This window comes from Daucus carota, chromosome 8 (genome assembly GCF_001625215.2).
Source record: "Daucus carota subsp. sativus chromosome 8, DH1 v3.0, whole genome shotgun sequence".
NCBI classification, from domain to species: Eukaryota; Viridiplantae; Streptophyta; class Magnoliopsida; order Apiales; family Apiaceae; genus Daucus; species Daucus carota.
Window position 1 is genome coordinate 29,865,014 of NC_030388.2, and position 14,606 is coordinate 29,879,619.

The 14,606-nt window shown below is 34.8% G+C and overlaps 3 protein-coding genes across 3 annotated transcripts; 2 read left to right on the plus strand and 1 right to left on the minus strand.

The window, feature by feature from the left end:
* The first annotated feature begins 1,480 nt into the window (after positions 1–1,480).
* Positions 1,481–6,324, plus strand: LOC108197438 (mediator of RNA polymerase II transcription subunit 27). The gene is made up of 7 exons (XM_017365059.2): positions 1,481–1,813; positions 3,571–3,736; positions 4,100–4,556; positions 4,900–4,959; positions 5,047–5,115; positions 5,220–5,263; positions 5,799–6,324. Exons 1-7 carry the CDS (start codon positions 1,567–1,569, stop codon positions 5,983–5,985), a joined length of 1,230 nt encoding a protein of 409 aa, XP_017220548.1. The 5' UTR covers positions 1,481–1,566; the 3' UTR covers positions 5,986–6,324.
* Positions 6,072–8,727, minus strand: LOC108198518 (probable transmembrane ascorbate ferrireductase 3). Its single transcript, XM_064083330.1, has 5 exons — positions 8,359–8,727; positions 8,222–8,255; positions 7,281–7,295; positions 6,995–7,194; positions 6,072–6,693 (listed from the first exon to the last, which is right to left on the minus strand). Exons 1-5 carry the CDS (start codon positions 8,524–8,526, stop codon positions 6,430–6,432), a joined length of 681 nt encoding a protein of 226 aa, XP_063939400.1. The 5' UTR covers positions 8,527–8,727; the 3' UTR covers positions 6,072–6,429.
* A 2,368-nt stretch (positions 8,728–11,095) lies between these two features.
* Positions 11,096–12,374, plus strand: LOC108199539 (probable ascorbate-specific transmembrane electron transporter 1). Its single transcript, XM_017367390.2, has 4 exons — positions 11,096–11,359; positions 11,441–11,489; positions 11,583–11,782; positions 11,936–12,374. The coding sequence occupies exons 1-4, from the start codon at positions 11,198–11,200 to the stop codon at positions 12,191–12,193; spliced, it is 669 nt and encodes a 222-aa protein (XP_017222879.1). The 5' UTR covers positions 11,096–11,197; the 3' UTR covers positions 12,194–12,374.
* Positions 12,375–14,606: the final 2,232 nt, after the last annotated feature.

The window sequence follows — 14,606 nt, forward strand, 5'->3', positions numbered from 1 at the left end:
ATACTAGAACTGATAGTTAAGAAGTTGATACCGAGGTGGTTAAAATGTTGATATTGTGATTATGAATTATGAAATGCACTCGTGAAACGTGAGGCATAAATTGAGGAGGTTTTGGACGGGCTGTGTGTGGTAGGTCTTCTTGGAACTCTACGTCGAAGCCCAAGATCAATCTTAGACTGGGCTACCAGTTTGATGTCCGACCCTCCTTTACTTTTTCTTTCTGATTTGTCAGACCATCTCCTTCTATAAGGCCCGAAAAGAATGACTTCCAAAAGCCCATGTTTTTATTTACCGTCTCCCGCATTCTCCCATATTTTCATTCAAATTTCTACAAACGTCACTCAAACTCCAAAAATATTGAGTTAACGACATGTACCCACATCAGATTTGCCTTATTTTCCTTCATGAAATAAAGAGGCATTGAGTTAAAGTAATACTCCCTCCCTCCCTTTGAATTCTATACACTTTCTTTCTCAGGATATCCCATTCAATTCTATACATTTTAAAACTTCCTCAAAATAATAAATTTTTATAATATAAAACGGTTTTTCTAGTGTGTACCCATGGACACATGCTAAGCACTAAAACCTATAAATTTGGAGAGTTTTGATTGGCTTACCCTCCCTAATAATGGTGGACCCCCCTGCAGTTACAACAACCACACCAATCAAAATCCTCCAAATTGATGGATTTTTGTGCTTAGCATGTGCCCATGGGCACACACTAGACAAACCCAATATAAAAATCTCACTCACCCACTAATTTCATCTACTTTTTCCAATTTATCACTTAAATATTAATGGGTCCCACCACTTTATCAATTTTTCTTTCTCTTTCTTATCACTTTACATTACTTTATACACTTTTTTAGTCTCCGTGCCCAATACAAATGTATATATCTCAAAGGGACGAAGGGAGTAATATGTTTGGAAACATAATTTCATTTGAAATCTAAAATTTGATCAAATAATAATTTGAATATATAAAAAAATTAAATTTGAAATTCAAGATATTTAAAAACTAGTATAAAGTTAATAATGCAAAATTGAACATCGAATCATATCATTTAAAATGAAATACACGTTGTCCAACGCAATTTAATAGAATTTTAATCTATTCGAATTCAATCATGATTTGAGTTATACATAAAATTCCAATAAATTTAATTGTGATTTTCAAAATTTTATTAAAATTTGAAAATACTAAAAAATTGATATTTTTTTAAATTTATTAAAAATGATAGATTTTTGTTGAATTACTCATTGCATTTTTAAATTTCTTGTCATAATTCATGAGATTTCGAAAAATATGATCAAATTTATGTTTATTCAATATTAATTTATTTTGAATCTCTTAAATTTCATATAAAATCAAAGTCACGTGTGATCCATTAAATTCATAAATTATTCAATTCTATAAATCACTTTAACAAATAAAAGTCCTACAAAATTCTTTTAAATCGAAATATTATAATCATAGTTGATACTTTTGAAGCCTGTGCTAAACAACAGTGATTCCCAAATCTCAAACCAAAAAACCCAAACTCACATTCCCGGGCACCCAACTATGCAGCAGCAACAACAGTCCCCTCCGGCGCCGGCGACTACGGAGGCGCCGCCGAAGCAAGTGGCCCTAGCAATGGACCGCCTGAACCACGCCGGCCGTTTGATCGCCGACATCAGATTAGGCGCCGACCGGATTCTCGAAGCCATGTTCATGGCCGGTCAAAACCGGCAGTCAAACAAGCCCTTAAAATTAATCGTCCAAGAAGAGTCTTCTATGCGCCAGTTTCTCCAGGACCTCCGTGCCGTCGGTAATTTCTCGCCATTTTTTTTTTTTTGCTATTCAGAGTTATATGCTTTACGGATGAGTATCTGTTCTAATACTTAGAGCATGCTAAATCACTAGCACAAGCCTCCCCTTCCCTATTTTTAGAATATGCTAGCCACTTCTAAACTATTTTTATCATTAAAATATTCATTTCTCTCTCTCCTTCACATCATTTCCCTCTCTTTTTTCCCTCTCTCCTCCACTATTTAATATTATTATAGTAATAGGGAATGGATATAAGGAGTACTATTGGAGCTCATGTGCTAAATCTTGTGCTAAATCACTAAGACATATTATTTTATAATATTTTTAGGGAACCTCTTAGCATAGTGTTGGACTTGCTCTTATCGAGATAGAGCTAGAGTCAAAAATATTACGGTTTCAGTTTTATATATGTTTGTATATGTTTTGATTGAGCTGAACAATTTGTGCCGGTTGTTCAGCTCAATCAAATTGTGTGTGTATATGTATATACATGATTTGTTGAAATTAATAAAAATGTATATACATAATTACATATACATACTTGTAATTTTAGATTTTATATATGATGGTATATATTTGATTGAACTATTTGCGTAGTGCTGTTTGTTCTGCTCAATCAAATTGTGAATATTAGAATAGTAGAATGTATACGTATATACATGATTTGTTGATCATAATCAAAATGTATATACGTATACATTGTGTAGAGGGTGGGCGATGAAGTTTGTAGTATTTTGCGGGAAGATATGGGGATATGGAGGGTTCTCGGGTTTTAGTAGCTTATGTGAAATTAATTAAAGAAGTGAATAAACTTATTATGGATGTTTGGACTGGATGAATGCATAATTAATGTAACGACATCTGCACAAATAAATAGTTATGGTTTGTATATAGATGGTTCTTGATATAACATTTAACTTATGGCAATCTTTGTGGTAAGCTTTTATCAAGCCATATTATGAGAATTATTTGTATTATTTTATGCCGTGTGTGTGTGTTTGTGGAAGTCTATACTCATGTTATCACGAACAAATAATGGTGTGTTGTTTTTTGGTTATATAATTAAACACACTCAATTATAGATCTTGTCTTGGACAAGATTTGTCTCTAGTCAAACTTAAGAGAGGGATGACAGAAAAACTTAATTACTTCACAACTTTTAACGGATGCTCATTTAAATCACTTATTACTTATTAATATACAAACATCATACGGTTAACTCCAAAAAATTATATGGACCGGAAAGATGTCCAACGGCTCTATTGATTTGACATGACCATCTTTTCAAAACTGATATAAACAATGATTCAGAAGTATCGCATTCACACAACGGCTATATTATATCGGTATGCTGTACATTTTTAATTAGAACTTAAAAAACCATGTCATGCTTCTCCATCTGAACTTTCCATCTTCATAAATTTAAGTTCTCTTCACATACTCTTCGACAAGTATAATCAACTAGCCCTATTGTCTGCTATGTCTAATTCGTCTGATTCATCTGAAGTTGATTCATTTCCCGAATTGGAAGCATCAGGTTTGTTGGTGGCAAATGATTCGTCTGATTGATTGTCGATGTTTGAATTCCTATTATAAGATTCATTAAATGAAGTAGATATTGGATTAGACAGTCAATGATGAAATGTGTTGGGTGAAATCCTTGATGTCAGAAATATCTTATTCTCTTTTCGTTATGACTTTATATTATGGTATCTGATGGCTTTTGCAAACTTAAATCTTTTTTGCTTTTTTCAGGAAAGCAGCTAGAAGATTCTGGGGTTCTGAATGAATCTCTTCGCTCAAGAAGCAATTCTTGGGGTCTTCACATGCCTTTGGTATGCCCAGATGGCGCTGTTGTTGCATATGCGTGGAAACGTCAACTTGCTGGTCAGGCTGGTGCATCTGCTGTTGATCGGACCAGGTGGGTTTATCGTCTGACCTATGGGTCTTCATACATTTTAATTGAATTGCCTCCGTAATTTAAAATAATAAAGATGCTGGGATTATCGTGCTTGAAACTTTTTCACTTGCTAATGGATAACAGTCCATTCTTGGTTTCGTATTACTCCTTTGTAGTACACATGCACACTGTAAAAGGGCATGTCAGATAGACTTATGTTGAATATTAAAAAGGAGAAGAAGTGAAAGCAGATATGCCAATATAAATTATTCCAGTCATGGATTATCTTGAAAAATATAAGAGAACTGTATCTCACACCATATATATTAACTATTTATGGACTTGCTGCTAAATTCAGTCCTAAGTGATCCCTAATGTTGGCAGGTTGGCATTGAAGGCATTTACTGATCAGAAGAAGAGATTCTTTCCCCATCTTGATGATGATAACGAGACCGGATCACCATTGAAGAAACGTTGTGATAAGGAAACATCAACAGGGAGCGAGGAAGAGGAGCCGAGCGAATTAACAACAGTATCTGATATTCTGTTGTCCCTGGAAAAAGAAGTCCAGGACGTCAAAACTTTTACATACCAGCGGTTGAAATGGTTAAAACGCGCAGCCTTGCTACCCATGTCATCTAGTGAGCCCTTTATGGACCCATCAAAAGAGCACAGCTTTCATAACTCAAATAAGTTAGGACACTCAACAATGAAAGATGATGCCGCAGGGAAGATTTCTGTAATTGAGCTGTTGTTTCCTTCGATCTTCAGAGCTGTACTGTCCTTGCATCCAGCTGGCTCTGTGTATCCTGATGCTGTGGCTTTCTTTTCACCTGATGAGGTATGCTTGTTTATCTTGCACATTATATTTCTATGGAGGTGCGATTTTTTTCATGATTAACCTATTCTGTATTCTGCCTTATGTTGCTTATGTTGGTTAACTAATTATTATTATTATTTTACACTAGCATAACTCAGGTCTTCATGTAGTTATTTTGTCAAAGACTAACTTTATTGTTTGATATGTCACATCGGAATTTAATTGTAATTTGCACTGAATCCTTCCGTTCACTAGCAAATTGGTGGAACTATATGTATATGCATCTGTAACAAATTTTTCTTCTCCAATTCAAGTTCCATTGACTTCTAAGCTATTCCTAATGCATATTTACTTTCTTGTATAGGGTGGCAGCTATCTACATGCTAGGGGTTTTTCTGTTCATCATGTATTCAGACACATAACGGTAACATTATTTGTTAACTTATTGAGTCTATGGATACTTGTCAGTTGATATGTTTATATCTTGCTGTTCGTACTTTTATTAATACAGGAACATGCTGCTCTAGCACTGCAGTACTTTACCGGCATCAAAGCTGAAACAGCATTACATTCCCTGTTGGTATTGCCTCTTGCATTATAAAGTTTAAATTGCTGTAGCACATTAGTAATTGACATTTGAAGCATATTGTAGTAGATTTTAATGTTTCTAATTATTTGTTGTAGCTATGGATATGCAGCTATCGAACTCTATTCACCAAAGTCTGCAGGTGCAGTTTCTACTTTCAATTTATTTAGTTGTTTAGGCTTAATGACCTTTTAGCCCTTGAAGTTTGGGTGGAAGTTCCGATGCGGCCTCGAAGTTTAAAAACGTACCTTTCGACCCTCAAAGTATCTTTGTCGTACCTTTTAGCCCTTATGGCGTATACCGGTATATAACGGGGTAGACAAAGTTGGCATTTCACACGTGAGGGTTAAAAGGGGCATTAAACATTAAGGATTAAAAGGAACATCTAATGTATTTTAATGTATTTTTTAGGGGTTAAAAAGAACGAGATGTATACTTTAAGGGTTAGAAGGTACCCTCAAACTTTACCCCGAATATGAATTGTCAAGTTTATCCCCCGATTTATACCAGTATTTTTAAAAAGGGCTAAAAGGTACGACAAAGATACTTTGAGGGTCAGAAGGTACGTTTTAAAACTTCGAGGCCGCATCGGAACTTCCACCCATACTTCGAGGGCTAAAAGGTTATTAAGCCTTTATATTAAGTGTTAAAAATTTTCTCACATTACCTTGGTGCAGTAAATGTCGGCGCCTGCTGTCAATGGACAAACAATCTGCTCTGATGCTACCTCCTGTTCAACGCCCTTATCGGGACTTTCCTGTTAGAAAGTTTACATCAAGCGAACAAAGCTCAGCCACTAATCACTACCAGATAATTGACAGCATTGAGGCTTATCATATCGGCTGCTTTCCAGAGGAAATATAGCTGCCATAATCGTTGTAGAGACAAATGTGCCCAGATCCGTAGCTCCTTGCACAGATATCTCAAGTGAAGTGTTTTGACATGTGTAAATATTTATATGGTCCAACTGGGGTATCAAATGGTTTCTTACTTGGATTATTAACCATCGAGTTTAGTTAGTGCATCAATTATTGTTTTTGAAGTTGTCCTTGGGAATATCAATCATGCAAGTTAATGTTGTCGGATGTAGCCCTTGATGATTCCTTGTTTGTGTCATATGTACACCTTGTTCTTTATTAATCTTGAATTTTTTATCCTAGTTATATATAAGCCATGGATTAAGGGGTTTGTTGTCCATAGAAAGTAATGATATTTACATCAAGTCTTATATTTCACCATTGAGAATTGAACTTCTTCGCATGTTATGTTATGGTCTTCTGGTTGTGATTGAAGCAGAAGACGGATAGGTCAGATACAGCGTGCAAGCGCAACAGAGATATCAACTGTGATGCCAAATAGAAGGATCAGAACTCCCAGGACATTCATTAGGTGAGACTCTCTGCTGCCGCCAAGCCGCAAGTAGGTGGCCTTCTGCATCAACCCTGTCTCGGCTGCACATATCGCCATGTACAAGAGCGCCCTGCCTCCATTTACGTGCCATGGGAGTGCTCGTGCTCTTGTATTTACTGTTGAAGCTTGTGAAAACAGAAAGAAACTGAATCCAAACAGCCACTGCAGAAACCAGAGTTGATCAGATATAGTGCCCGTTTGGATGAGTTTAAAATTGTGACTTAAAAAAAGTTTTAAAAAATAAAGTCACGAAAGTAAGCCAACTAATTTCTGGTTTTAAGTCACTTTATGGTTTATTTCTAACTTCAATCCGACTTCTGACTCAATACACAAACAAACATTTTCTGTTAAAAGTCGAAAATACTTGAAGCACAACCTTTAAGCCAAGGTAAACAGCCAAACAAGCTCATAGTTTTAGGACTACAAACGGTAGATTTTTGTCAGTTTAGCGGCTTTCACTTGCCTGCAAGATGAATAAGCAGAAGGTAACCATGCCAATCCATGAATGCAAGCTAGTCATGTCCTCTAAGTGAAGCTTATCATGATACTTGAATACAGCATGAATTCCGACAATGCCCAGCACAAGCGAAACCAGATTGAAGAACAAATGCACGAACTTCTGCACTTGATGTTCTGCTGGTATGGTCTTGTATACCATCATTGCTGATCTCAAAAACACAAGCACGCACACAATCAGAATCTTATACGCTGCAAACTTATATGAAACTGAAAATCCCGAAAATCTGTACCTTCAGCAGCAAAAAGATGAACCAGGGACGAAGCTACATAGGGGCCAGAAGGGGCCATGGCCCCCCCTAGGGTTTCCATAATGTTATAATTTGAGTTATATAATTTTTAAAAAAATATATTTTATCTACATATTTATATAAATATAAAAATTTGGCCCCCCTTAAAAAAACTCCTAAAAAAAAATTTACATTGTAAAATAACGTTTTAATACTTAGATTTCTCTAATTCATGTATTAGACCAAATTTAAAAATAAAAACAAACAAAAATATGGATATACATACAATTATCCTATTTTAAAAAAATGTAGAATGTAATATGTGATAAAGTTAAACATCAATATGGTTCTTTTAAAAAAACAAGAATCTTTGGTGGAGGTCTCAGAAACTTATACCTCACTTCTCATTATCGTAAAATAGATTTAATCCTCGTGTATTATCAGTTTTTTAATTAATATATATTAATATTGATTTTACTCATCGTCAATTCAAATTTCATCATCCAAGTAACATTTTTACTTGTTTAAACTGTAACTTGTCATCTTCTAAATAATCATATGTTGTTTTTGTAAAGTTAATAGGCATAATATGTAGTTTTTGAGGTATTGTTAAAATTTTACTTGCTTCTATTCATAATCTAATTTCATTTAATGTGTATTAGTTGCTAATTAAAGATTACAGTATAACTTAGAGTTATTATGATGAGTTTCCCGATCATTTTATACTTAAATATATTTGAAGATAAATAGCTAAATATTTTAGTTGTCACAATTATATATTTGATATCTTGATTTAAAAGAACGCAAAGTTTTACTATAATTTTTTTTACTAGTATTTTTGTATTTATTTTATATTGAATATTTTACTGTGTTAACAAAAAAATTTAGTGTGTCGAAGAAATTTTTTTGGCCCCCCTTGTGGATGTTTGCTGGCTTCGTCCCTGAGATGAACCCGAAGTACATAAGAAATGGATGAACCTGCATTCCAGATACAGTATTGTTAAATACCGTATGACTGTAAGATGCAACTAGTGAGTAAAGCTAGATAAATTTTCAAGTTCAATGAGATGCTAAATTTTACATTGAAGACACGACTTGGATTCTCTGAATCCAAGTCGAGGCCTTCACGGTAATGCAGCAACCAGAAAATCAAGAGAACGAGAGCGGTCAGCCCCAGCAAGTGAGCCAGCACAGTTATTCTAGAGGCGGACCTCAGGTAAGTCCTGCGGTCCACAGTGATTACATCCATGGTTGATGTAAAGAAGAAAATTTGTGATTCTAACTGAGACGATGTCCATAAGTTGTTATAAGGGTTTTATAGACTGGGATATAAAAATAAAATGCTGCAGTAGAAGGATTGCTTGATTTGGTGGTTTTGTGAACTAAAGCAGGGAAGCCTTTGAGCTCTAGCAAGGCATCACCTGAGGGACCCTAGCCAGTTATATACAAAGAAAGTATACTCAAACAAAGAATTTACACTTGATTTCTTAACACTAGTAACTTATGTAAAGCTTAGTATCAGTGACAGTTTACTTTCTTCAACTGTCACTGATTCCGCTATTTTTCTCTGAAATTCTGATCCAACTTTCACAAAGTCAGTGTTATTGAGCTTGCGTTGGCGTCGCTTAATTTGTAACACACTCTGTGCAGTCACTTCTTTTAATTTTTCGGTTGAGTCGAGGTATTTTGTAAAAAAGTTTCGGTTCAAAAAGAAAAATTCAACAGATGGATTTTATTGGAGGGTTGCTGGATCCTCCAGGAAGTTCTGCTGGTATTTCACAAAGCATTGTTGAGAATCTGTCCATCTAAAACCTCAAGGTGTTAGAGAAAGACTCTAAATTGATCTTATGATATATTTCAACACTCCCTCTCACTCAAAATCCCATTTTTCAGGTTGAAGAGTGGATCATGGGCGCTCAAAAGCCCCAAAATTAGATCTTATGTTATATTTCAACACTCCCCCTTCCAGCGAACCTGAACCTGAACTCAGATACCATGTCGAGAACCAATTCATCTAAAAGCTCGAGGTGTTAGAGGAATACACCAAATGGATCTTATGCAATATTCCAACAAGCATGAGTTGGCAACTCCAAATACTAGGTTTCAATCAGGAAATCAAGACTAAAACGTGTATTTATAGTTCCATCGTAGTTGTAGCAGTTTGACAGTATTAAAATCGACCTGATATCTTCAACAACCTATATAGATATGAAAGTGTTTAAAAAATTGCAGGAGAGCGTTGAAATCAAGATGCATATTTTACCACTGTTTTTATATTTAAAGATCAAGGTAACAAGTATAATGTGTTCTGCTGTATACCAGATTGATCTAATTATAAGTGTTTTTTTTGCATTTATCACGTTTTACTTGCAGAGCATCAATGTTTACGAGGGAAAGAATAGCGTCATGCTACATGTTTTTGGTCATTGTAATCATCTTCATGGCCATCGTGATTGCAGAAACCGGCTTAATTAGCAAAGAGATCCCTAAACGCTAAAGCAATTAAGATGCACTTATGATCAACTTCATCCTAGTGTTATTATTGATCTATGGTATATATATTTGTCCTATGTTTCCAAGCAATGTAAGTACTGTTAGAATACAATATAATCCTATTAAGCCCCTCCTTGTAACACCCTGATGTTTTAGGAGAATTGGTCACTTAACATGATATCAGAGCTTGTGATTCACTCTCGACCCAAAAATGGGTTTTTGATGTTTTGGGAGAATTGGTCACTTAACATGACTTGTGATCCACTCTCGACCCAAAAATGGGTTTTTGAGTGAGAGAGAATGTTAGAATACAATATGATCCTGGCAAGCCCTCCTCCTAAAGGTTTTGGGAGAATTGGTTATTGTCGAAAAAACTGTGCCTGCAAACTTAAAGCAAGTCGTCGAGGTGTACACAGAGACAGCGGTTGATAGAATCTAATCTTGTAATCTAGCGGATACTCTACCCCTTTTTTTATACATAAAAGGCTGAGGTTCGGACCTCCCCTATTTTTCAGAAACAATCAAAATTGATGATTTACAATGTCTTGTCTGAGCCTGATGAGCGTGCTGCCGAAGAATGATTCGTCAAAGACTTATCGTCATTGTTAGTTGTATAGTTTTTTCTTCCTGTTTCATAGCAAAAGAAGAATAAGACATTAGGTGAACATTTAAGCCTCTGCAATTAATAATAAAACTTCCATGACAGTGACTTCAACTTGATTACAGAACCAAATACCGCGTAATTTATTCATCCTACGTTCTCTCTATCTGTTTCTTTACCCTTTACGGATGCTTGGTTACAGTGTCGGCCTAGACTACTTGTTCATGTTAAAAAAAACTCGAATCAGAACATGGCAGTCATAAATTTCATTGAAGTCTTGATAGTAACTTGTTAGAATAATATATGATCCTGGTAAGCCCGGACACCTTGAGGTTTTGGGAGAACTGGTCACTTAACATGATATCAGAGCTCTGTCTCGCGGAAGAATTGGTCACTTAACATGGTATAAAATCCCATAAATGGGCTTTCGAGTGATGGAGGTTGCGGGACAGCAGGAGAATTGGTCACTTAACATAACTACCAGTAATTTTGTCCATGTCGTGATCAGGTCGCCTAGTTCTAACAAAGTGCTCCCACAGGAAGACTAAGTTGCACATGTGAAATTGCGTCTCTTGTTTAAAGATGTTAAAATTGGGTCAATAGGCAGGCCAGATGGTCTTCTCAGATACCATTTCTGGTTCTTTCATTGCCTTATATTAATCAGCAGACTGTCTTATTGTACACCTAATTTGATGGTATCAACCACTTTGACTTATATAAACTATACTCCTTGTGCATACAGCAACATTTGCAACATAATTAACTTTGTAAACTGTTGCTTCTTTTTTTTTTTCGCCTTTTCCTTCCACACTATTCTGGTACTGCTATGGCAGCCAAAAGTAGTTCGAGTTTCCGTCTGTCTGCAACACCAGTCACTGTTTTTGCTCATTTGCTTGTCATTGCAGTGACTACACTTGTACTTGTTTGGCTGCTACACTTCCGCGAAGGCCTTGCATTTGAATCCAGGATTAAGGACAAGATTTTTAATGTATTTTTCGACATTTATATTTAATAGCTTTGTTCATGTTATAAATTTTCTTTTTGATTTCTTATCATCTCTTGTGCTCAGCTGCATCCACTTTTTATGGCTATCGGATTCGTTTTGGTAGCCGGAGAAGGTAATATGTTACTATATGTTAGTAGTTCAGTTCACTGGTGCCATTTTTCGACTAAAATTTTAAATTACTGAAATTGTGTATGTTGTGAATCAGCAATCATGTCTTACAAGACGGTCACTGCAGCAAGAGAGACGCAGAAAATAGTTCACTTGATCTTGCATACCATCGCGCTAGTATCAGGAATCATTGGAATTTACGCAGTTTTCAAGTTTCATAACGAGCTTTCGATCCCAAACATGTATACTCTACATTCCTGGATTGGCATGTCAACCTTCTGCTTATTCGGCTTGCAGGTTAGTGTACAACAAATAATTTTGTTCAAGAAAAAAACGTTGCAACCGCAATCTTTATTAACCATGTAAAAAGTAGAATAGGTTAAATACATCTGACAGCAATGTCAGAGCTGACACATTCTAATCAGATCATTTAATTCTTTCTTGAACCAGTTCCTGTTCGCCTTTTTCTCGTTCGTGTTCCCGGGTGCAGATTCAGGAGCAAGGTCAAGAATGGCGCCATATCACGTGTTCTTTGGCATAGTCATTTTCTTGATGGCGATAATATCTGCAGAAACTGGCCTGACGGAGAGATTCATCTTCTTAGGCCTACGTCGCAGCCAAGAAGCGTTGATAATGAACTTTACTGGATTGCTGATTCTATTATTTGGAATTGCAGTAGGCTTTTCTGTTATTCTTCCAAGACGTTAATAGTATTATCAAAAGAATTTTTAGGCCGGTCCTTTATACGTTCTCCTTGTATTAGCAACTTTACTATGATACCTTCGATGTTTTATTTCCGTGTGTTATTTTTTGTCCTTAATTCTTCATAATCATACCTGATGTAACAAGAGGGGATAAATAACAGCGTCTCTGGTGTTATACCGATTCATGATTCTTGTTCACTTGACCGTTGTATCAATAATCACTTAATCTTTAGATCAAAATTTTAAGCGTGCTAAGCTTTATAACCGAATTTATAGTATTATTCTACAACAGAAGGTATCAAGAAACCGGAACTTCAACTTTCTCTGGGAATCGGAGTTTAGCTGCTAAGAATTCTCAGAACAAGGAAGATCCAAAATGTTATTACATAAAACAAGGATAGGAAATTAGTACTATGTTTCTTGTCAGTTGCTATTGGCATCACCAGAAAAGAGCAACAAGAAGCGATCATACCTACTGTTCTGTTGCATTGTGTTTTCTGTTGTCTCCAATAAACCAGCTATACCACATTGCATTCTCAATTTCATTTTACAATTATTAAAGGGTGAATCCTCTTGTGATCGATTTGTTTGAAAACGAAGAGATTTTTTGAGCTTTAGCTAACTTGTTTAAATTTTCAGCTTCTTTTTTTTGTGCTAAATAACTTTCAGCTTTTTGCTACTAACAATCTCGACTCGAGCCTTGAGGGTGTCATCACACTCTCTTATAACCATATTCCATGAATGTCACATCGTGGAATGTGATTTTGTAGGCATAATACCAACGGATTTACGTAGTCTGCAGGAAAGTTAACAATCGATAATATGTTAGAATATTGATTTTTTTTAAGTCAACAGCCCCTTAATTTATTGGTAATTGGTTGTAAAATTACCAGTAGAATACATATTTCGTTGAAAAATTTTACCAACAAGGATATTAATAATAGTTTTTTTTGTTGACAATTCCGTCCCAGTTTTGAATTAGCAATGGAATGTCACTTTTTTCCGTCGACAATTCCTTCTTTTTCTTTCTATTATTCTGTTTTGTTTCGATTAATTAATTAAGTATTATATTAGTATTTTATTAAGTTGTGATTATGAGTAAGTTTGTAGTTGGTTGTTTAGGTTTCATCCCGTTCATACTATAGGGTATGTCCTAATTATTTTGTGGATGGGGAGATCCTTGGAGCCTGTTGATGTAAGCTCTGGGACCAAATTTTGGTCTTATTTATATAACATTTCTGTTTTTAAAAAAAAAAAAAACTTTCTTCTCTCTTTTCTTTATATAGAATTATCAGCTGATTTCTCGGTTATAATTGGATCAGGATTTGTTTTCGATTTTTGTTTCAGTTCAACTATTTTTTTTTAAATAATTTGATTTCACTTCTAGTTTGATTCAAAAATAGATACTCCCTCCGTTTCAAATTAGATGTCCACTTTCAAAAAATCACACAGTTTAAGAAAAGTGGTTGTTCACAAATTAATTGCATTAAATGAGCATAATATGTGGTGTGAGATTGATCTAGGAAATATAAATAAGAGATATGTGGATGAGAATTGACTTAGGAAATATGATTTTGCATTGAAAGTTGAAGTGGACAAGTAATTTGAAACAAAAATTTTTCTTGAAAATGGACATGTAAATTGAAACGGAGGGAGTATTGTTTTTTTTATTTTGATTCAGTTTTAATTTGAGTTTGATTTAGTATCTTATTATATGCGGTTTGTTGATCTAGATTTACATTCAGATTCAGTTTTAACTAGTTTATATTTACTTTTCTGTTTGTTGCTTATCAATTTATTGAAATTTAAATTAATTTCAGGTCGTTAATATAAATAAATTTTAAATTAGTTTCAGGTCATTAATATATGATATGTAAAGTTCTCATTCACTGATTGGACGTTATTTGATTTAAATTTCGATTTGAATACCCTTTAATTATAGATGTTTGTTATTGAATCGCATGATGCTCTTCGATCTCTTATTTTATGATTGTAGTTTTCGAACTTTATGTCAGAGATTTTAATATAAACATAGTAGTATTTGATATGTGATATGTCCAAATTTACGTTATTTATCATTGACCTATTTCTTTCTGCATGAAGTGATTACCATTTTCCAGAACGAATCTACGAGTGCTTCCAGGCACTCGAATTAGTCGTGGTTGTGGAGTCTGCAGAGATCAGAACATAATTTTCGTAAAGAAAAGTAAAACACAAACAAACAAACAATCGAAAAGTACACTTGTCGTTTTGTTACTTTATATTATCACCATACAATTCTAGATTTTGTTATTCTCCTTTTATCAAATAACATCACGAAAATACCGCAAATCCAGATTTGCAATCCCGAACATGACACACAAAATCCAAATAAAAATCAAAATAAACTCTCACAAAAGAGAGAACAACGAAACTCA